The sequence below is a fragment of the Vulpes lagopus genome, chromosome 8 (genome assembly GCF_018345385.1).
Source record: "Vulpes lagopus strain Blue_001 chromosome 8, ASM1834538v1, whole genome shotgun sequence".
Taxonomy (NCBI): Eukaryota; Metazoa; Chordata; class Mammalia; order Carnivora; family Canidae; genus Vulpes; species Vulpes lagopus.
The window spans coordinates 33273431-33297440 of NC_054831.1; the positions used below are offsets into that span (position 1 = coordinate 33273431).

Sequence of the window (24010 nt, forward strand, 5' to 3'; positions counted from 1 at the left end):
CTCACGACCCTGAGATCATGACCTGAAATCAAGAGTCAGAAGCTTAACCCACTAAGCCATCCAGGAGCCCATTATATTAGCTTATTTAAGCCTCACAGCATGTTCATGAGCTGGATGAATGGATAAAGGAAATGTGACACATGCATACACACAGAAAGGAATATTATTCAGCCATAAAAAGGAATGAGTTATCTTGCCATTTATAACAATATGGATGGACTGTGAGACATTGTGCCAAGTGAAATAAGTCCAACGAAAAAGTACTACATGATCTCATTTATTTATTATTTATTTTAAAAAATATTTTTATTTATTTATTCATGAGAGACAGAGAGAAGGACAGGCAGAGACATAGGCAGAGGGAGAAGCAGGCTCCATGCAGGGAGCCCGATGTGGGACTGGATCCTGGAACTCTGGGAGTTCCTGAGCCAAAGGCAGATACTCAACCACTAAGCCACCCTGGTGTCCCATATGATCTTATTTATATGTGGAATCTAAACAAAGAAAAGTAAAGACACATAAAACACCCCCACCCCTCCCCCATACAGTTCATATAGACAGCAGATTAGTGGTTTCCTGAGATGGCAGGTGGAGGGTAGAGGATGAGCAAGATGGGTGAAGGGGGTCCAAAGATATGAATTTCTAATTATAAAATGAATTAAGTCATGAGGATATAATGTGCAGCATGGTGACTATAGTTAATGATATTGTATCACCTATTTGGAAGTAGCTAGGAGAATGGATCTTGAAAATTCTTATCACAATAGACACAATTTTTAAAAAAGATTTTTTAAATTTATTTATTCATGAGAGACAGAGAGAGAGAGAGAGAGAGAGAGGTAGAAACACAGGCAGAGGGAGAAGCAGGCCCCATGCAGGGACCCCTACACGGGACTCAATCCTGGGTCTCCAGGATCATGCCCTGGGCCGAAGGTGGCGCTAAATCGCTGAGCCACCTGGGCTGCCCAATAGACAATTTTGTAACTATGCATAGTGATGGATGTTAACTGGATTTATTGTGGTGATCATTTTGCAATATATACAAATACTGAATCATTACATTGTACACCTGAAATTAATATAATGTTATGTCAATTATGTCCCAATAAGAGAAATCCTCGTAGGAAGCCAGTGAAATTCATAGGGTCCTCAGTTTTCTGGTGACAAAATGGAGGCTCAGAAAGGTCACACAGCTAGTGAGTGGCAAAGCAAGGATACTAATCTGGGTCTGCTGGCTCTCCAGCCCTTGCTCTTAAACAGTGTGTGCATGCATCCCAGAAAGTTTAGGCTTGTTTTGTGTGCCCTCCAAAGGGACAACTATGACCTAAGACAAGTTATTGGAAAATGGCCTTTGCTTAAATCCATTCCACATGCCGTGCTGGAGTTGCCAGGAGGTGGTCGACTTCAGGAGATGATGGTCCATGCTGCTGCAGACCTAGTGGGTAAGGTGGTAGAGACAGCTGGAGTGTTTGAGGAGGAGGCTCTGCCTTTGGAAGCTTGGTCAGAAAATGCATTTATGCAGGGCTGAGGGAGGATAGCCTTCTGGAAGGAAGGGATGAATTTAGATCTAATAAAGGCTATGTTAGCAGTGTGTGAAAGCATTAAATAAAACCCATTGGCCAACCTAGTTGATTTTGGAAATTTGTCAAAACAACGTCTGAGCCATCTTGCGAAACGTGTGGTAGGAGGTGAAGGGGTGTGTCTTTGAATCATCCCCTGGGAGGCCTTAGGAGACTAGACTTTGCTCAACAGGCTTGGGTGAAACTGACACACAGGAGGGATGGGTGTGTCCTGAACTTCCTGATCCATCTCCTTAAAATAACCTTAGCTCTTAGAGGAAGGACAGACTGCCTGACAGCACCATAAAACTTCTGGAACTGAAGTTTGGAGGCGCTCCTCATGGTGTTGCTTAAACAGGTTTTGTTCACAGATTACCTTCTTGATTCCTTTCCTACTCTTTTCTTTCTTGGCTTCTACTGGCTACATTTTCTTCTCACTTGCCCTTTTGCAGTCCTCTCATTTTAATTTTACTTTTGCTTAATGTGTAATTTCTTCTTTCCCTCACCCAGCGCCTCATCTCTGATTGCTCTTCTCCACCAGTTGCCATGAGTCCTTCTCCCCGACCCCTTAACAACTCTGTCAGGAATGAGCAGAGATGATGCCAGGCAAGCCTCTCCAGTTAATTCTGCTGACAAATTCCCTGCCATCAGCAGCAATGATCACACAAGCATATTTTTCAGAATAACTATGAGAATGTCTGAGTTCAGATCACCAGTCTGCCCCTCCTCACTTCTTTAGCACCGGGCAAGCTTCCTGTGCCCAAATTGGTGCAAATAGGAGACTATCCACGTAGGATTGTTTTGAAGATGATTCGAGGTGACCCACTGTATGAAAGAGTGGAATATAGTGCCTGATTAATAGTTGCTGCTCAAAAAATGACATTCATTATTATTAGTTGGACTTTTGTAGTAATTTGTCATTGCTGTGGTATTTATACTGTAATCTGCGAAAGTATCAGTCTTCAAGAGATTAGGAAAAAAATAACCTTTTACTACAGATGGTTTGAGAAGCACTGGTCTAGATGTCATTATTTCCTCTTCTTTGCAAAAGCTGATTACTCTGAATAGAGGTGTTTACACAATTAGTGAATTCTTCAAATGTTGAAGGACTCAATGGCAAAACATAGCCTCATTTTTCACTTTGGGCAGAGAATAAACAGGTAGCAATGAAAAAGCCTTGCCTTTGTTAAGGGAATCCATGTCCTCCTCTTTCTTCCTTCTGCCTCTCTGTTAGTAGAGCTGTTGTTGAAGAATTTGTCTGTGCTTATCTGGCCCAAACTCTGCCTCTGTGTATTCACAGTTGGCAAACCCAGATCAGGATTCAGTGACCCCTCACAAGAGGACAAATGTAATTTCCTGTTTATTCATGATTCAGTTTATTTGTTATGAATGGACAACATTTTTATAAATAGTTAGCAGCTACCAAGAGCATAGAAGTATGTGTCATTTTCTTAACAGATAATATTAACTCTCTTGAGAAAAAAAAATGACATCACTCATAAATGGTTGCTGTGTAATGTCTCCAAGGAAGAGTGTGTTGCCACAAAGGCAAAATGAAAGGTTATGTGTGTGTAGAAATTTCAGAAACAGCATTCTGCTTACAAAGACCAGATCAGGTGTTTGCCAAGGAAAAAAAAAAAAAAAAGCATAAGCCATTGGGTTCTGACAGGTCTTGCGTTGCTTTTTCCTCTAAGAGAACGAGGTATGTTTAATCCTTTTATTTCTATCAAAGAGCATAGACCAATCAGGCACTAGATTCTATCTAGCTTGAAAATTGTTGATTCAGCAAGTGCCCAAGTGCAGGTAGTGCTGTTGTAGGGGTTGTGGAACCTCCAGGGAAGCACAATGTATTTACTAGCTGCCTCAAAGAACTTATAATTCATTAATTCATCAAATAGTTGCATCAAACAGACTGAGCAAGGCCTAGGAGTGCCATGGTGAGCAGGGTTGACCGCTGCTTTCTTGGAACTTTTTTTTTTAAAAAGATTTATTTATTTATTTTAGAGAAAGAGAGAGAGAGAGTATGGGGAGAGAGGCAGAGCAAGATGAAAAGAGAGAGAATCTCAAGCAGACTCCCTATTTAACCCAGAGCCCAAAGTAGGGCTTGATCTCATGACCCTGCAATTTTGACTTGAGCCAAAAGCAAGAGTTAGATGCTTTGCTGACTGGGCCACCCAGGTTCCCCTTTCTTGGAACTTTTACAGTCTAATGAGACAATCATTAAACAGGTACACAAGCAGACACAGCCTGTGTTTCATCGAATCAAAAGTACCTTTGATTGTAAGACATATCATTACTTATGTTCAGTCAAAATAAAAGCTCTAATTATGATGGTAAGACATTATCAGTTGTAAGACACAAAGCTCTATTTCAAAGATGTTAAAATGTGAAAGAACTTTGTCTTAGGATCTGCATGTGTGAAAATTAACTTAGGAATTAGTTAATTATTAATCATGGTGAGCACTTTAAAGGGAAAACAAACACATGGTGTTACGAGAAAGACTAATAGAAAGGCCTACTTTTGATTGGATGACATTTGAGAATTAAGGGACCATGAGAAGGGTCAGGGGCTGTCTGGAATGAGCGATACAGGAAATGAGTGAAGTAGGAGTGTAGAGGAGGAAGAAATCAATTCAAGTGAGGATAGTCAAGTAGAGGTTGAGCTGGATTTTGAATGATTTAAATGATATTTGGAAAGGAATGCTGAGACAAGGGACACAAAAGTAGCAAAGGCAAAGAGCAAAAGATATTAAGTAAGAAAATCCATCCTAAAATTCATATAGAATCTCAAGGAACTCCAAAAACACAAATTTGAGAGGAATGGACAAAGTTGGTGGACTCACACTTCCTGATTTCAACACCTAGTGGAAAGCTACAGTAACCAAAACAATGTGGTATTGACATAAAGACAGATATATAGACCAATGGACTCGATTAGAGAGCACAGAAATAAATCCTTACAAATTTGACCAAATCATTTTTGATAAGAGTATCAAGACAATTTAGTAAGGAAAGGACAGTTTCTTTAACAAATGGCGCTTGGAAAACTGGATATCCACATGAAAAGAATGAAGTTATATCCTTACCTAACATCATATACAAAAATTACCTCAAAATGCATCAAAGATATAACACTTAAGCTGTTACTTTTAGAAGAAAACGTAGGGCTAAAGCTTCATGATGTTGCATTTGGCTACGACACCAAAGGCACAGGAAACACAAGAAAAAGCCAGACAAATTGGAGTTCATGATAATTAGATATTTTTGTGTATCAAAGGATGTGACCAACAGAGTGAGAAGGGAACCCACAGAATGGGAGAAAAGATTTGCAAATCATGTATCTGATAAGGGATTAATACCAGAATATGTAGAGAACTCTTAAAACTCAACAACAAAAAAATGAAACCAATTCAAAGGATTTCAACAGATATTTCTCCAAAGAAGAGATACAAGTGGCCAATAATAAGCGCACGGAAAGATGTTCAACATTACCTATCATTAGGGAAACTCAAAAGCAGATATGAGATACCACCTGACACCCATTAGGATGACTAATAACAAAAAAACAGGAAGTAACAGGTATTGGCAAGGATGTGGAGAAATTGGAACCCTTGCACACTATTGGTGGGAATGTGAAAGGGTATTGCCACTGTGGAAATCAGTATGGCAGTTTTTAAAAAAATTAAAAATAGAATTACCATATGATCCAGCAATTCCACTTCTGAATACAGACCTAAAATAATTGAAAGCAGGGTCTCAAAGAGATATTTATACCCCCGTGTTCATAGCAGTGTTAGTCAAAATAGCTGAAGCATGGAAGTGTCCATTGACAGTTAAGCAAACTGTGGTATATGCATACCATGAACTGTGATTCAGTCTTAAAAAGGAAGGACATTCTGCAATATGCTACAACATGAATGAATTTGGAGGGTGTTATGTTACGTGAAATAAATCAGCCACTAAAAGACAAATACTATATGATCTCATTTATATGAGGTACCTAGAATAATTACATTCACAGAGACAGAAAGTAGAATAGTGGTTGCTGAGGGCTAGGTGGAGCAGGATGGAGAGCTGTTTAATGGAGACATTTCAGTTTTATAAGGTGAAAAGAGTTCTGGAGATGGATGGTGGTGATGGCTGCACAGCAGTATGAATGTACTCAGTGTTACTGAGCAGTACACTTAAAAATAGTAAAGGATATGTAGTGCGTACTTTATCACAATTGATAAAAAAGATAATGGGGCATGTTTGCAGGCCCAGGAAGAGATCAGAGGCTGGCATGAAGGACTTCACTAAGGAAGCAATAAAAGGTGAATTTGGAACCATAGACTGGCATCAGATGCAAAGGGCCTTTGGCTAACAAACCAGTGAGGCAGGAATATATCTTTCAGGCAACAGGAAATCCAAAAATTCTGGGAGGATTCTCCTCTACCCACCCATGCACGTGGACCCCAAAGCAAAGAGATAGGATTAATTCATCTTTCTGGAAAGAGACAGGACCAAGAGACTGGTCATTCACAAGAGTGAGGCAGGCTCCAAGACCAGCTGGGAATGAGTAAAAGGATTACACAAAACCAGGTCATACAGAGACTGGCAGTCCCAGGTTGGTCTGAAGGTAACAAGCACAGTTATGCAATTTTCCCCAGCTGGAGCAGGTGTGCAGAGAGAATGCACGGTGAGTCCCTTCACTGCTGGGGATCACTGTGCTAGGTATGCATGAAGGTCAGTGAATTGAGGTCTCGGTGATGGGGTCTGGGTGATGAGGTTTGAAGTGAGGAAGGGTGGTAGGCGGGGAGGATTGGGAGGCCCTTGAGGAGAAGATCTAACTGAACAGCAACGGTGGAAGCAGTGTACCAGCTCTTGGACTGTCTTGGGCATTTGCTATGTGATGAAGTTGAGGAGAATTTAGGCTTGGGAACACCTGGATCTCATATTCTCCAATTGCTTGGGCATGGACCAAAGCACCCTAGGCCACAGCAGTAGCACAGTTGACATGATTTGCTGATATCCCAGAGAATACCCCTGGCCTCCTTGCTGGGTCTTGCAGTGCTGTTAGGAGAGGCTGAAATGGTATGGACTAGGCCATTCGATTCCCAGAGGATACTCTGTGTAAGTTATGACAAAGAGAACAGGTAAGAGTGTTATTTTGGCTAATGCTTTACCTCTAGTGCCGAGAAGGGTTGCAGATCTCACACTTGGAATATCTTGGTCAGAGGGCGAAGAATGCTCACCTCTCTAAGCCCCAAAGACATGGGACATGGTAACTGAATGTCAACACTGTTAGTGGTGAGCAGGAGGACACAGCACTGACAGAATGGTGTCTGGAACACTTGGCCTCCTGAGTGGGTTGAGGAGGAGGCTGTGGGGGCCCTACAGTCCACTCAGCCCTTTGACACTGTTGACAGTTAGAGGGTGAAACCTCAGTATCAGAGAACTGAAAACCAAGGAGGGTCATCTCCTCATTCCCCCTCCCCAACCCATGACAACCAACATTACATTTTCTGTGCCTGTGAATTCGCTATTCTTGGTGCCTCATGGGGGTGTTTCCTTTTCTTTTCTTTTTTTTTTTTTTAAAGGATTTCATTTATTTATTTGAGAGAGAAAGAGAAAACGAATGAGAGAGGAGAGAGGGAGAGAGAGAAAGGGAGAGAACACCTTGAGAAGCACCCTCATGGAGACAGGAGTGAGGGGATGAAGTCCCACTTGGAATATGTCTTACATGGTGTGATAGTTGTCTTTCTGGCTTATTTCTTTATTAATATTATTTTTTATTTCAGTGAGAGGTTTGTCAGCAGTACAGGTTTCCTTATTTACCTTTGAATTTCAGCATTTAAGAGGAGAATCAACATCTGTTAATGCTTTATAGGTGTTGTTTGATTAAGTGGAAAGGAAAGGAGACAGGAACACTTCTTTCCAGAACTTAGGGTTGGGGAACACCTGGATCTCATATTCTCCAGCTTAGGTGAGCTGAAGCACCCTAAACCACAGCAGTAGCACAGTTGACATGATTTGCTGATATCCCAGAGAATTCCCCCGGCCTCCTTACTGGATCTGTTGCTGACCAAGTTCTGTGTGGCCTAGACCTTGGTTGTCTGCTTGGCTGCATAGGCTCAGTGCCTATAGCTGGACTACCTCCTCACGCATTGGCATGTGTTTGTTAAGTGTATGCCTGTTGTCTGAACAGGGTTTAGGCCTTGTAGGTCTGGGAACTATCACTGAAGCTTCCCCAATCACTTCTATACCTCATTAAAGGCACTAACCTGTTATTATTCCTTCCTCACTGAGGATTTTTCTGTTTCTTCATTGGTTGTTGAAGATGAAGCCTCACACCCTTTCTAAAAACCCATCCTAACCCAGTTTTGCCTATGATTGAGACTGACTCAGAAGTAAAAATGCTTGCTGAATCACCATGGCTTCCTCTAATACCCTAGCATTTTCATTAATTAAGGCCTCCCTTCCACATGTTGAATCACTCCAGCCTGAGACCTGAAATTAGGGTGTGCCCCAGGTGCAAGGAGCTATTTAATGAGTACAAAACTTGATCTGTACTTTACTAGGGATCCAGAGCACAGAGCCCTTGCTGCCAGCCTCCTTCTGCTAGCATGGCCACCTCCTCCAGACAGGAGGAAGTGAGATCATATGGATTGGTAGAAGATCAGTTTTCTTCTATTTGTCTTAGCATAAATATTTCAGAGTTCAAACACACGTACTCTTGACTCTGTAATGGTGGAGTGTTTTGAAAAGCTTGTTTCTCTCCCAAACTTTAGTTATTCCCTGATGCTACTCCATTTTAAAAACAGGGAATGTTCTTATGTTGAGTGTCAGTTGTTGAAATAGTAGGGAAGCTTCAAATAATTCACCAGCTACATAAAAGCTTTCCTAGGCATATATTCAAATTGAATTATACACTAAAGGATGCAAAAGGCTAAAGTCTTTCCAATCCCGATGTGTCCCCTTGCTGGCTGTCTCATATTGAAGCATAGTTTGCACATCTGTAATGTGAGGGTCACTCCTGTGTTAATCGCAGTGCAGAGGTAAAATGCGGGCACGAAGAAGTAACAACTAGATGTGTCAAGGCCTACTATGTGCCAGCTACCCTGCCAAGAGCTTTCTCAAATTGATATTTTTAAAAGTTAGTCCAAATGTTGGTTATTATTATAAGTTGTATAACCATGGATCCAGAATAATACCACCAAACTCAAAGGATGTGTAAGACTCAAATGAATCTAGAGAAGTAAAGGTGTAAGGTAAAACTTATAAAGCAGCTTACAAGTATTAGCTAGTACTATTGATGTTGATGGTAAACCTTTAAAGAGCTGCCTGCAAATGACTTTGACCGTCTTCTGAAAGAGGTGTATCTTTCCAATCTGGGTGGTGGTGTGGTCAATGACAGTGTGGCTGAATATCTATGTATCCTTTGTTCCAACCCAGACTTTAAATACACATTCTGATTAGATCACACTATCAATTTTAAGAGGAGCTCAGAGCCCAAACCCACACAGCCACTGAGCCCCTAGGGCTGCCATCCCAAATTTTGGTGGTAGAGCTCTCATTCTCTGAAAAATAGGTATGAGGGTTTTTCATGGTTTTTGTGTTTTGTTTTTAGAATGACACAGGCTTTGAGATCTTTTATCTTAAGAATCCTAATGGTCATGAGAGAAATTTAGGTGGCCGTTCTTGTACTGTTCATTCTACAGTGAATATACCACTTGAAGTTAGGTCACTTTCTTATTTCTAATTTCTACTGCTCAGGCATGAAAGTTAGTCATGTTAGAGTCTTATTCTCTCTCTCATTCTCCAAATTAATCTGTTAGCAAGTCATGATTATTAATACATTATTTAACATATATATTTGCCTTTCCTTTCTTTCATGGGATTAATTTGGCCACATATTACTATATCTGACTATTCCAGTAGCTTTCTAAACAATGTCCCTGACTCCCTTCATTATTTCTTCTACAACCATCTTGGAGTCAGTTATCTTTCTGGAGCTCTGCTTGGACTGTGTGCTTCTCTAACTCTGCAACATTCAGGGGCTTCCCATTGCCTGCCGAACAAACCCCCATCCTCTTGACTTTTCTGCCTACTGGCTCCACAGCCCTGCCTCATCCACCTTCCCCTTCCCACCCTCCTTCGGAGCCCTCAAATGCATACCTAAGCTTCTTCCTTTTTCCCTTTGCACCTTTGCTTATGTCATTCTTCTACATGAAATGTGTTCCTCCCAGCTCATCCCACCTCGTAGGGAATGTGACCATTCCTTTTTCCTTTGCTCTCATCTTCCTCTGTAAGTTCTTAGAGCCGAGGATTGAGTTTTACAAGTCTTTAGAACTCCTGCAAAGCCTTGCTGTAACTGAGTTGATGAATCTAGAAGTGTTTGGTGTTCTTTCACCAAAGTATTTTGGTTCATCCTTGGAGTCAACTGAGTTTTCTCATGAGCCTTCGGGGCTTTCCTATACTATTCTCTGCACACTCATTATTGATTCAGAATCAAAAGGGCTGGACCAATTCTCGTCTGTTCTCTTTTTTGATGGGACCACATCTTAACTCCATTCTGACTTTGTTAAATTAACACTTGTTAAATGGAGCACGCTGTGCCAGATGGTGAGCTGTGATTCAACCACAGACCACAAGAAAAATTGAGATGGAGAAGCTTATTACTCACAGGTCCTGAGGCAAGGACACAGTGCAGATCAAGAGGCCACATGGGGAATTCAAGGCGGGGTGCAGGCAGACAGAGAGAGAGGCAGGACCAGTGCCTTTATTAGTGTTCATGGGTGCAGTGCTCTGGGAATCCTGGGCTAAGGTTAGATTGGTCAGTTCAAGCCAAAAAGAGCTGGGTTTGGTAAGCTCCATGGAGGTCTCATGCAGGGCACACAAAAGGGAAAGGCCCCGGGAGGTAGGGAGACTATCACAAGGCTGGGGAAGTCATGTCAGGAACGTATATATACTTGTGACTCTGTGGGCTTCTGTTGAGGGCATGCACTTGCATGAGGGGCTAGGGTTAGTTTAAGGCCCCTACAGGTTACCTGGCCAAACAGAATAGATGCTGAGGCAGCAGTACCCTGTAGTAGCTTAGTTAAACCCTTGACGATCTCCCAGGCCAATAAACAAAACATGCATTACAAAGTAGAAGGAGCCAAGAGGACATCATTGGAAAAAAAAAACAAAAACAACAACACAACAGACAGGCAACAACAACAGGTGTTCATTCCTTTTTCTTTTTTTTTTTTTTTTTAAAGATTTTTTTATTTATTCATGAGAGACACACACACACACACAGAAAGAGAGAGAGAGGCAGAGACACAGGGAGAGAGGGAGAAGCAGGCTCATGCAGGAAGCCTGATGTGGGACTCCATCCAGGGACCCCAGGATCACGCGCTGGGCTGAAGGTGGCGCTAAACCACTGAGCCACCCAGGGTGCCCCATTCCTTGTTTTTCATAAAGATGTTGATTTTGCTACTTCCTAGAGCATGGGAATATGGTTTTGGAAACCCAAAGGTAGTAAGACTCTTTTTTTTTTTTTTTTTTGAGAGAGAGAGAGAGAGAGTTGGGGGAGGGACAGAAGGAGAAGGAGAGAGAGAATCTTCAGCAAGCTCCACACCCACCATGGAGCCTGATGCTGGGCCCATCTCAGGACCCTGAGATTATGACCTGAGCTGAGATTAAGACCCTTAACCGACTGAGCCACACAGATGCCCTTCAAAGATAGTAAAAGACTCCTAAGAATGAAAATCCCATGGAAAAAAAGTTCTGTTTATGAGTTTAAATTTGTTGTATCATTTAAACAGTTGGAAGTTTGCTGTCTGTTGGGAGCAAATTCTTTCAATCCCCCATATGTTTGTGGATATGGAGGATATGATTATTATGAAAACTTCTGCTTCTGTTTGGGAGAGAAATGAAAAATAGACCAGGTTACTATAATGAGTTCTAATTCATACCAGTTTCAGGAAATAAGTTGCCAGGGAAATTAACAACAATAGAGGAACGTAGAGAAATGTGAATTTTAAAGATCTGGTCATGAGAGGTTCCCTTTATTCCCACATTTTTATCACTATTCCTGACAATAATTTTTATTCATAATATTTCATCTGGTTTTGGCTACAGAGAGTACTATACATATTTTTGAGGCTAGGAAAGGTCACTCTAGCATATCACTTGTATTTGAAGCAGAGTAATTTTCTGGAACTTCTTTCCTGAATGACTTGACCAGACTTGAACATGACTGTTTTTCAATAGGTCTGGGAAAGACTCAGCTGTGTGTTCAGACTTGTCTGATTAATGTTTATGGTTAATATATATGGGCTTAGGAATTTATTTTGGTGCATTATAGCACTAATAAAATACGATAAAGACATTAACAGTGTTTGATGTGTATCTGAGTTCAAAATCCTTCTAAACACGCTGTGATCACAATCAGTGTCTTTCAATGAATACCATCCATTGTCTCTTGTGTTGAGAAAAGAGATCTTTCTTTTTTCACTTTAAAAAGTTATGGCAAAATATATAGAGCATAAAATTTACCATATTAACCATTTTAAGTGTACATTTTAAAGCACATTATTGTGCAGCCATCACCACCATCCATCTCTAAGACTTTTCATCATCTAAGACTGAACCTATTAAACAATTGCTCCCCATTCCCCTCTGCCCCTAGCCTCTGGAAACCACCATTCTACTGTTTGTCTCTATGGATTTGACTGTTCTAGCTGCCTCGTAAAAGTGGAATCATATGTAATTTGCTTTTTTCTGGCTTATTTCAGTTAGATTAATGTCTTCAATTTTTATCTTTGTTGTAGCATATGTCAGAATTTTCTTCCTTTTCAGGTCAAATAATATCTAATTGTGTGCATGTGTCATCTTTTGTTTATTCTTCTAACTGCTAATGGACACTTGAGTTTTTCCTACATTTTGGCTATTGTGAGTAACACTTCTATGAACATAGGTGTTCAATTATCTATTCAAATTAAAGTCTCTTTCTCTCTTTTTTGGTAAAAGCAGAGCAAATGGGGGAAAAGCCATGCTTTCTTGAGCTGCTGTGACTCAAAATTGCCCTAACCCCATTTTTCAGGTTTTAAAAAAATAGAAATCATGATTAATAAGGATACTGAAAAATTAGAGTGGACTATATTTGGTGATTTTCCCTTCTTACAATGTAAGGAAGTAAAACCAAATAACCTTGAAATTTTAAGGATTTGCTGCAATAATTTTAGATAATGAATTTAAATTTTTTAAAAAAGATTTTATTTATTTGAGAGAGACAGAGACAGCGAGCGAGAGCACAAGCTGGGGCAGGGGGAGTTGCAGAGGGAGAGAGGAAAGCAGACTCTCTGCTGAGCAGGGAGCCCCATTCAGGTCTCGATCCCAGGACCCTGGGATCATGACCTAAGGTGAAGACAGATGCTTAACTGACTGAGCCACCCAGGTGCCTCCCTGCAATTTTTTAAATAAGAGATTCATCTATCCGCATAGATGAGTGTTGAGTAAGAAATAATCTCACCATGGTATTTATAGTCCTAGATGTTAAGATTTCAAAATTCAAGTGACAAAATACTTAGAGAAACCTGAGGGAAAGCCTAACTAAGAAGCTTGTGAAAAGCCACTGATTATAACCGTAAGATTATAGAAGTTTGCTAATATTGGTTATTATACTATTTAGGAGAGAAATAGTATATGTTTATGTGTGAATTTTTTATGGTTACCCTAACAAAACAACAATGGCTGTCTGTCTGTCTACAAATTGGAAATACAAACTCGAGAGCAATGGAAGCAATGAGGTTTTTATGAAGGGGTTAATGTGGCTGTTCAGGTGTAGGTTTGTTTTTGTTTTTGTTTTTGTTTTTAAAGCAAACTGATGCTGGCTGGTGCCCCTGCTGCAACCAAGAGAAGCCTCAGGGACTGCAATGACTCTGCACCCGGTAGTTACCTTTGTTAACAACAGATGGCAGCAGAGAGAGGCTTGCCACCCCTCTGCAGGTTCTGGTCTGAACTAAAGGAAATAGGTCAGCCAGTTATAACATCGAATGGTAGAAAAAGTCTTTGATAAATTAGTTTCTCAAAGAAGTGGAGAAAGCCAAACTAACCGCTAGTCTCAGGTCTTTTCCTGGCAAAAGTCTGCCATCTTTCATGATTTAGCTTTTCATTTCTGCAGCCCCCCTAAAGAAACTATTTCACACCCTGAACACCTTCTGTGTGCCTGTCACATCCAACTGGTTCCAGACTGTACTGTTTTGACCCTTTAAAATAATCTTTGCCATTGCCAGGGGCTTAGAACAATGCTCTACACATAGGAGGAGCTCAATAGATATGTTTTTAAAATGGATAATGAAATGGTAAATGTTCTTAAGTATCTTTGTAAGATACTTCACCAAGTGTGTCATAATATCCTTGCTATTAAGATGAAAACTTGTGAATTAGATGCAGCTAAGAATATTTATTTTTAAAACTACAAAGTGAAGTCATGCTAGTAAGATGAATTATTGTTGAGCTGGAAGGAAATCTTGGGTGGGTTGTTCCATATTCAACATTTTTACTGGTTTAAGTAACTATAGAGAAAGCAGGCTAATTAAAATGACAGATGACATAAAGTTGGAAGGAATTGCCAATAAGCTAAGTACAGGACCCAGAAAGATCTGGATGGATGAGAGGGATAAACCAAAATCAGCAAGATGGAATTTGACAAGGAAAATGTAGAGGCCTGCATTTAGGTTGGAAAAATCCATGTGACATGTACCACAAAGTTCGGTGAGAGGTGGGGGTGGAGCAGTGTGAGGGAAAGGGGAGCAGGAGTAGTCTGTGAAAACTTGGAACCAGTGCAACTGTTTAGAACAAGGCAATGCTTCAATAATTTATGGCCCAACCATTCTGCGGAATACTGTATATCTGTTAAAAAGAACAAGTTAGATCTATACATATAGACCTGGAAATATTTCCAAGGCGTATATTATTATATAAGCTATCACAGAAAAAAAAATATGTAGGAAATGCAAACTAAAGTGGTTATGTATGTTTGTGTGTGTATGTATATAAGTATCTGCAATTGCATGGAGAAAAGACTGGAAGGATATATATATATATATATATATATACACATACATATATATGTTAATAATGATACCTCTGAGCAGGGCTGTGAAATGAGACTTTCCTGTTTGACTCTATATACTTCTGTATTTAATTTTAAATGCAAATATATTTATATATCAATTCTGTAATTACATAAATCACCTTGGTGGGGTGTAGCTGAAGGTGGGGAAAGGTGATGAAGCTGTTAAAAAGCTCACTTGAGCTGGAAAAGTCACTCCAATGCTGCGCCATCCTGGAGTGCTGCACTTGGTGCTGGGCACCATCTCCCTTCTGGAGGACACTGATGGGCTGAGGAGTATCCCCTCTGCCCTGAGGGGAAGCCTGGAAATTCCTGGCACTGATACCACTGCTTGACTGCCAAAGGTTAGAGCATGGGCTTTGTTCTTTCTTATTTGCTTATACCTAGTAGGTTCGTACACAGTAGTTACTTAACATTGAATGAATGAAAGACCAACGGAGAAGTGTGGACCTGGAAAATAAAGTTGGGGTTGAACCTGGATCTGTTCTCAGCTATTAAGGTTATTAAGTGGAAAATAGACTTCTCTGGGTCCACCAGGGGGCAGAACAGATGCGGGAGGGCTGGGGTTAGAAACAGGAGATTCAGCACAACAATAGAGAATTCTTCTGCTGGCCTCCTGCCCCACACGCTCTGTACTCTGTACTACCCGTCCCTTCTTTGGCCTCATCTCTTCCCATTCTCTCCCTGACTCTGGCGTCTGGGTCTTTCTCTCTCCCTAGACGACTCTTCCCTGAGATACTTGCTTCTCCATCTGCTTTGTGTCCCTCACAGGAGGCCCCCCACCCTCATACCAAAGACCAACCCTTACTGCCCCTGGGCCATCCTGTTTTCCTTATGCACTTTTATTTTCCTCTGTTGCACTCATCTGCAGCATATGTCCCCGACAGGGATTTGTTTGTGGTCTGCCTCCTTCATCATGAAGGCAGAGATTTTGTTTTGTTTGCAGTCTCGGTGCCCAGGAGTTCCTGGCACTCAGTTAGTACTCAGTAAATATTGGCCGAGTAAATGAATAATTCAAGATGCACGGAGTAGAGTGGAGTGTCTTAAGAAGTCAGGACTCCTCCTTAACCCTATCGACACTGGGGAAGATGGCGAGTCCCTCTGGTGTTGGCTATCAGCTACGGGAATGAAATGTACTGGAGGAATTCTAGAAGCCCAGCCCCACAGCCTTTGTGTGATAGGACTGTCTGCTGTGGGCCTTTGACTAAATATGTTATCTCCTGAGGGGCACCTTCCTGGCCAGCTCAGTAAGAATAGTACTACCTGAAGGCCTACTATTGCCAGGGTGGCTGTGAGGATTAAATGAGATCTAGGCATACAACATTTGGTAACAGAGACTCTAACCAAATGAAAGGAAACTTTATGACCTTGTTGACTTTTCTTTCACTACGCAGTAATATAGCTGTCGTCTCCCTTTTTGTGCTGTGACATTTGCACCCAGCTCCTCCTCTCCTGTCTTATGTGGCTAGTCTCTCCTCCCTCTGTATTGTACTTACTCCAGACTTTGTGTAAATGAGCATTTTTTTCCAGCTTCCAGTTTATCAAGCTTTGCTTGAGTCATTTCTATCTGAAATACCACCCATCATATTTCCAGTTTGGGGTCTATCTAACAGAAAACAGGTGGCAATATTTTACTTAGCATTTTACTTCATAGAAAGCTTTTACATGAATTATCTTACTTAGTTGCCATTAACCTTGGGAAGTATTCAGTAAGCCCATTCTAAGATGAGAAAATTGAAGTCTAGAGAAATAAGTGAGCTCCTGCTTACCTACCATAGGCCCTTCTCAGCATGCTGCCAGCTGCTGTCTAGTTGACTGCTGAGGTCAATGATGGCAGTGGTGGCCAGCTCAGGTCAGGCCACCCTGGAGGACACTACCTTTGTCCTCCTGAGTTGGCCCTGATTCGCTCATACCGATTGCAATCCACCTTTTGACAGTTGTATATTTATGGAAGTGTTGAGACCACGAGTGCCAGGTTACTAATGAACCTCATACCAGGTAGAATTAGCAGCTGAACTGTACGTGCTGCTTCATAAGCTCCCAAGGTCACATACACTGATGCTCTGCAGTGCTGAGGCCCTCCTGGAGCCTGGCCCACATGAGGCCAGTGAGGCTACTGCCTTGATGTAGCCAACCTGACACGAGGTCCTTTGGTGGAGTCTTTAAAAACAAACAAACAAACAAACAAACAAACAAACAAACCAACAAACCAGCAAAGCTTTTTCTTATCTAGCACAAATGATAAATTTGAAATATATATTGAGGATTTAATTCAATACATTCAAAGCTCAAGCTCTAATTTTCAGGCATGTGGCCAGACCTCTCTATAAGTTCTTAGAAGTGGTCAGCAGTAATCTGTAATTACTTTGACCCAGACTTTTAAAACCTTGAGAATAATAATCTTCATAGAGTATAAGAGTGAACATATCTATTTAAAAGGTCATGTGCTGTTTTAACAGGCTGCATGCAGAACACTGTGGAAGATGGCCAGGGACTAGTTCCTATCCCTTTGCAATTACCTGTTTTTTGTCCTTTTTTTTTAAGATTTATTTATTTTAGACAGATAAAGAGACTGGGGTGGAAGGGCAGAGGGAGAGAGAGAGAGAATCTCAGCAGCTCCCTGCTGAGCACAGAGCCCCGATTGATCCAATGACCCTGAGATCATGCCTTGAGCAGAAATCAAGAGGTGGATGCTTAACCAAATGAGCCACTTAGGTGAGCCTGTCTTTTGTCCTCTTAAATCCATGTAAAAAGTGTAGGTGTATGGTTCTACATAAAAGTAGTAATGTGTAAAAATGCTTTGAGGTGCTTGTGCTGAAGGCTTATTCTACCTAAAAGGATAGACCATTGCTGGCCGGTAGGGGACCAGCACCTGAGTGCCAGGTAGGCCTTCTGGCAGCAGGCACTCTCAGACACAGGCAAAGGCTGACCTGCCAGGCTTATTTCCTAAAGAAGTGGGCACTAAGGAATAAAAAGCAGTTTTACAAGACCAGCTTTGATTACGTACAAATATACAGAAAGAAAATCCCCTAGAAAAGACACCTTATAGAATTTTTCTCGTGCCTCAGCCAAACTTCACCATGAATAACATTTGAAAGTGTCAGCCTCCATGATTCTTCTAGGAGCCAAGCTGGTCATGTGAATCCAACTTGGCATTCTCCAGGTTACAGATCCAGTCCGTACATTGTACTGCACATGTGTTTGTCAAAAACCTGTTCGAGGTGGCATATGTGGTTGGGCAAAAATAACCTTTATTTTTCCCTTCCCTGTCAAACTTTCTAGTAAGAGAGGCTTTTCTGTAATTGGGCAGAAGAATCCCAGAATGGTGGACAGATGCCTCATAACTTACCCATTTGTTGTTATGAAATATAAAATAGGAACATACAAAACTGGCTATTGATGAAATTAAAATTTGCTCTTCTATTAAAAACTGTAATAGATTTTAAATAGCTACCTTATGAATTAATTATATTTTAATATTTTAAATGACATTTGAGATATTACAAAATTATTTTACTTACAAGCATGTAATTAAAGCTATTATTTATTATTACAAAATGTTTTTACAATGCTATTATTGGCAACAGGAAAACATTTACCCTCATTAAAGTATGTTGAGTACCATTTTTTGGAAACCATGTCAAGCACAATGAAAATATTAGAGTTCAATTTGTCCTACAGAACTGCTAAATATTTATCTAAACTCTAGTTTCTATTTAAAAACAAATATCTATCAATTCCATCTTCATTTAAGAAAGCTAGATGCTGAAGAGGGAAGAAAACAAAACTTTGGAAGTAGATGAAAACTCATTTTTAATCATCAGAATTTAGAGTCTAGTTTTTCCATCTGTTCTTTAAAAATGGTCACTTACCCTCCCCTCCATTTTGTTCTGCACCATTAAATTGTACTGTGGCAATAAAATATTCCCAAGCAAGCTCCTTAAATCAGTATTCCTACCATTTACCACAGTCCTGGAAAAGGTAAATACTGTACAGGAAAGACGGGGTCTTGAGCCAGCCTGTAGTTGGTAGTAGTTGGTGGTCTATCCGGCCCATATTTCTTATGCAAAATTAAACCAATTAAACCTAAATTTTTGACAGTAGGCCCTTTGCCATTATAAGCCATCACTAGGTACTTTTGGGGAGTTTCACATGTGAGAGGCTGAAATGCTTTCATGTGACACATACCACAACTAGTACAGCAAACAGCTTCACATGGCACTGCAAATTATTCGTAACTGAAAAACCATGTTTTTCACGATACCGTGATGGTATCTCATTGCACACCATTTATATATATATAATAATCTGAGCCTTTGAAACAGGAGGAACATCTAATGGTTTCAGAATATCTTGCAGATCAAAAGAACATATCCCACTTTAAAGTTTTCGCTTAAAAAAAGTGTGACAAGTGTTTGAAGCATTAGATAACCCTGCCCATTTGTTAGATACTAAAACTTCCCAAGTAAATGAAAGAATCAAGAATCTCTATGTTCACCTTTAATTCAGGGAAAATGGCAAAGGGAATCCTAAGGGGACCAACCCAACCTTCTCAGTGTCCTCTTTAGAACTTGGGGTTTCTTTCCTTTCCTCAAAGAAAGAGAAACAAATGCTGATGTCCTTTATTTAAAATTGGAGAGTCCTTACACCCGCAACCCGTCCTAGCACTGGGCTTCACTAGAACTAATTGTAGTAAAAATCAGTATAGGCATAGAATTATGCCTTTGTTTTCAAGCTTTAGGAGAGTAAAGCTCTGTTGGAGGCATCTGGAGTTTCACTTAGATCTAGAACAGTTTCAAATGGTTGTGTTTAAGAATCTTGATCTTGGGAAATGCTGGTGACCATGCCTTGGTAGCAAAGCACCTGTGCCTCATCCTTTTCACCCTCTCTTTTTATCCACTAGCTGGGTAATGTGTTAAACTGGTTTTTTTGACTTTCCAGAACAATATCTAATTAGCAAATAGCACAATTCAGTGACATTTAGCAGTATGCAAATTCCAGACACCGCGATCATGAAAACTGTGAAGACGGTCTTTTCCGTGGGCCTGGAGACAAAGCAGTCCACTGTGTTGGGACAAGGCCACGCGTTGCACTTCACCAAACGCTGCATGGAGAAGCCATCATACATGACATAGAAGACGTACATGAAGACTGCCTCAAAGATGACCCGGAAGAAAATGCTGCTGGTGTACGTCCACCACAGTGACCCTTCGATACGGACCTTCTGGCTTTTGATCTCTTCGATGTCTTTAAATTCACTCTTTATCTCTCCCTTAATGAACTTCCTTTTCTTCTCGTGTCTCCGGTAGGCAACATGCATAGCCACCAGGAGAGCGGGGGTAGACACAAAGATCAGCTGAAGAGCCCAGAGTCGGATGTGAGAGATGGGGAAGTAGTGGTCATAGCACACATTTTTGCAGCCAGGCTGTAGTGTGTTGCAGATAAAATCAGCTTGCTCATCTCCCCACACTTCCTTCGCAGCTACAACGAGGATCATAATGCGAAAAATGAAGAGGACTGTGAGCCAAATTTTCCCAATACTGGTGGAGTGTTTATTGACACCCCCCAAAATAGTCTGCAGTGTGCTCCAATCCATCTTCTCCTCTGGGTGGACTGTGCTAGAAAAGGCAAAGTGAACATAGTTCAATTTCAATTCTGTCAGGACAGAATTCGGAAGATTTCTCTGAGTCCCAGGTAAGTGAGCACTCAAATCTCTCCTTGAGCAAATACCAACTCTTACATAACCTCACCAAAAAAAGGTGAAAACAAAACCAACCTAGTTTGCTATAAGATTAGATGTATAGTTCCCAAACCACCTGGAACATGTTTGCATGCTTTCTTGAATAAAGAGTAGCTTATTCACCTGAATAATTCACCCAATGCTTAGCATATAATAAAGATTCTGGGGGTGGGGGAGGAGTACCACAAGCAAAAGCCCTCACTAACTTAAAGGCCCTAATTAGTGCTGACCCGACTCTCTGCACTGTCTGCAGACTCAGCCTGAGTTACTCCGCACCCGATTTGCACTCAGCTGTTGCATCTGCCCGTTAGCCTCAAGGTCTGGATGGTACCACTGGAGATGACAGTAGCTGAGGCCAGCCTTGCCTTGGAGGCCAATGGGCCTTCTCCCTGCAGAGCCACTTTCCTTGCAAATACCTCCGTTCACTTTCACGGACTTGGGATGTAGCAGTGAAATGACTGGTACTGATGGGCGAGTTTACATTGAAGGTACTCCCAAGTTAAAATTTCACAAAAGGTGTCACTTCCTTTTTCTATATAAAAAGGAGCAGGTTGGAAGCAAAGCCACTGTGCATGGATCTTTGCATCCTTTTCATGTGTGGATTGGAGGTCCTCACTGCCATGCTGGGACTGATTGCTCGGTTAGTACTGAAGTACTAATTACTTTAGGGTAATTGTTGTAACTGTGCCTTTTTATTGTGGGCTATGGCTTTAATTTAGAAGTGTTTCTAAAGAGGCACATTAAAAATGACAGAAAATGTAATTCAGTGGTTCCCTCCTCCCTGGCCCTACCAGATGAGTCAATGTATTGAAGTTCAAAACCAAAGTCTGCTGGGGTAATGTACTACTCATTGAAAAGGGATTTGGAGAAGCCTGTGGATCAATATTCCGTGAGACAGTGGCCTTCTCTTCATCCTTGGATATGAAGTGTCTTCATTTATTCAGAGTTACACCCCGTCTGTCTCAATCAACCCCTCTGTAAACAGGATTCCACCTCTCCACAATTCTGGTGAGTAATCGGCTTTCCACCCCTTCTAAACTGATAGTGAATCCTTCTTTTACTTTAAATGCTCTCCTCCTTTTGAGCTAGTTGGGTCCTGTATCCTGATGGACTTCCTAAGCAGGGTTGGAATGAACACCTTTCATCACTGCACCTCATCTTGGGGCGCACCAAGTCCAGCTGAAGCCATCTAGTGCCACCGGGGCCAGAGGAGGCAGGAGAGACATGGAGAAGAGTCACAGACAGGAAGCCTACAGAAGAGTGAAATATGATAGAGAAACAGCCCTACTCTGCTTGACGAAGAGACACATCAACTGGAAGAAACGGGGCTTAAGTCTCCATTCAACGCCGACTTTTTAGACACAAACTCTCTGGGAGGTCCTTAGGAGAACCCAAATTCATCTTTTAGCCAAACAATTTTATGAAATTAGACAGTCATTGGCACTTTAGTCCTCATTGGCACTTCTGAACTGGAAAGCAGAACTCAGTAAAATAAACTGTAGGTGGTTTAAATCAATACATCTGGCTAAAAATCTAGGGGGTGGGGCTTATGCCTTTGCTCCTGCATGGGCCAAAGATCACACACTCTTCTGTAAGCCTGACGGATCACCAGCAGTTGAGAAAAAGACAGTTCGAAATAAACTGTATATTGTGTGTGTGTGTTTTTTAAAGCTCTTGGCTTAAAACTACCTGTTTTAAAGATCCTTTCAGGAAGACGAGCAAATTAAAATTTGATGAGATGGGGTAGTAGGTCAAGATGGACCAACCAAGCAGTAAGGAATTGTTCTCAGTATTCAGGACACCCAGGGAGCCTTTCTTGACCTGGCAGATGGGCAGCAGGGAGGCTCCTACCTGGCCCACACCACCCTGTCACTGTTTGGAGTGCGGCCAGAAGTGAGCGGAGGAGCTGGTTCTGCTCTTCAGGGAAGGCACTGGGTGGATCACCAGGTTACAGAAATGGCAAAAGAAAATTCCTTACCCCTTAGCTTCTTCTTAGTCCTTATCCTGTTAGGAAGGCTGACCTCTGCCCAGGAGCTCCCATCCCCTCCCGGGGTCTCTAACTGGCCTGACTTAGTGCTAGTTCTGAAAGGGACTCAAACAGCTAAGGGGACACGGTGGCCCCAACATCCCAAGACAGTCGCAGTGATCGGTCCTGGTACCCTGGGCCTGGACGTCAGGAAACTGGGAGGCACACGCCGTGTTGGTTAATATCCCCCCTCTGAGGGGCCGCTGGGGGGCCGCGACACCACCCTAAGGAACAGGTTTCTCAGTGGCGAACGACCTCACTGGCCACAAAGGTCCTAAAGCTTTCCTTCCAGCTGGAAAGTCCACCTGGAGACAAACGTTCTTGACCGTTCAGGAAAAAGAGAAGCAACTGAACCCCTAACTCGGCTTAGGCTGCGTCCTGGGCGTCGGGCTCCGGGCAGAGCCTCGGGCTTCCCGGCGCGCCTCCGCCGCCCTCCCGGGCTGCCGAGCAAAGCCGGTGCGCGGAGGTAAAGGTCAGCTCCCTGCCGCGAAGCTTCCTGCTTCACCAACGACGCGGAGTTGTGGGTCTGAACCGAGCTGCAGTCACTAAGCAGCCCTGGCGGCTGCACCTAACGCAGGGGGCGGCTGTGCGAGTTTCCCGGGGAGTATTACGGCGGGTCCAGCGCCCCAGGCCCCACCGCGTCCGCCCGGTGGGCTTGCTCCCGCCCGCCCCGCCCCGCCCGGCCCGGCCCGGCCCCGGCTCCCGTTACCACGTCCCCGCTCTCCCACCCCGCGCCCCGCAGGTCCGGCCGGAGCAGCCCGATTCCAATTTCAGAGCTCGGCCGGGGAAACTCCCCGAAGCTCGCTCTCGCCCCTGCCCTCCTCCCCAGGTCCGCCGTCGCCCCTGCCCGGGACAGGGACGGCGCAGGGGCCTCCGTCGGTCGCCGCCGGGCGCCCCCGCCCAGCCGAGGTCCCGCGCTCTCCCGGCGCAGGGTCCCGGGCCCCGAGAGTCGGGCGCGCCTCACCTGTGCGGGGCGGCGGGGCGGCGGGGCGGGGCGGGGCGCTCCCGCGGGGTCCGGGCTGGTGCTGCGGGGCCGCCTCCGCGCTCGCTGTGGCTGCTGCGCCGCCGACTGGCTGCGGGTCCGCAGAGCCGAGAGCGCCGGGCGTCCGGGTCTCAACACCTGCTGGCTCCAGCGACGCCTTTTAACCGCATCCCACACTCCGCCTCTTCCCCGAAGCTATTTAGAAAGGCTCGCAGGGGGCGGCTCCTCGCCGCTCGGCCGCCCCAGGGTTGCGGGCGGGGCCGCAGGGCCTCCCCGGTGGCCGGAGCTTCCCCGGGACCGGGATCTCTCGATCGCCCCTCGAGGTCCCGGAGGTTCAGGGCCCCGTCGTGCCCCAAGCGCCCCAGAGCAGGGCCCCTCGGCACCCCAGCGCCCCCGCGCCGGCTCAGAGCGCGGGAGGCCGAGCCTAGTGACTCGAGGAGGATGCCAAGCCCCAGCCCGGCTCCCTGCGTCTTGGGGATGGGTGGGGTTAAAGGATAATTGTTGCTGTTACTGTTATTTCTACTCGGACCAGTTCAAGAGTACTATTGTATTTATAGATCTGCTTTCATCTATATATTCTTAAGTATTAGAAAACAGG

General features: G+C 43.0%; 1 protein-coding gene and 1 long non-coding RNA gene across 3 annotated transcripts; one reads left to right on the forward strand and one right to left on the reverse strand.

Annotated features, from left to right (window-relative positions):
• Positions 1–1779: 1779 nt before the first annotated feature.
• Positions 1780–22057, forward strand: LOC121498148. 2 transcript variants are annotated; one of them, XR_005989620.1, is made up of 5 exons: positions 1780–1917; positions 20146–20358; positions 20658–21044; positions 21199–21412; positions 21494–22057. It is a non-coding gene; the product is annotated as an uncharacterized LOC121498148 (long non-coding RNA). The 2 variants fall into 2 exon arrangements; XR_005989621.1 differs by having other exon boundaries at positions 20658–20892.
• On the reverse strand, positions 18176–23601 carry GJB2 (gap junction protein beta 2). The gene is made up of 2 exons (XM_041768189.1): positions 23395–23601; positions 18176–20282 (listed from the first exon to the last, which is right to left on the reverse strand). Exon 2 carries the CDS (start codon positions 20258–20260, stop codon positions 19580–19582), a length of 681 nt encoding a protein of 226 aa, XP_041624123.1. The 5' UTR covers positions 20261–20282; positions 23395–23601; the 3' UTR covers positions 18176–19579.
• Between the last annotated feature and the right edge of the window lie 409 nt (positions 23602–24010).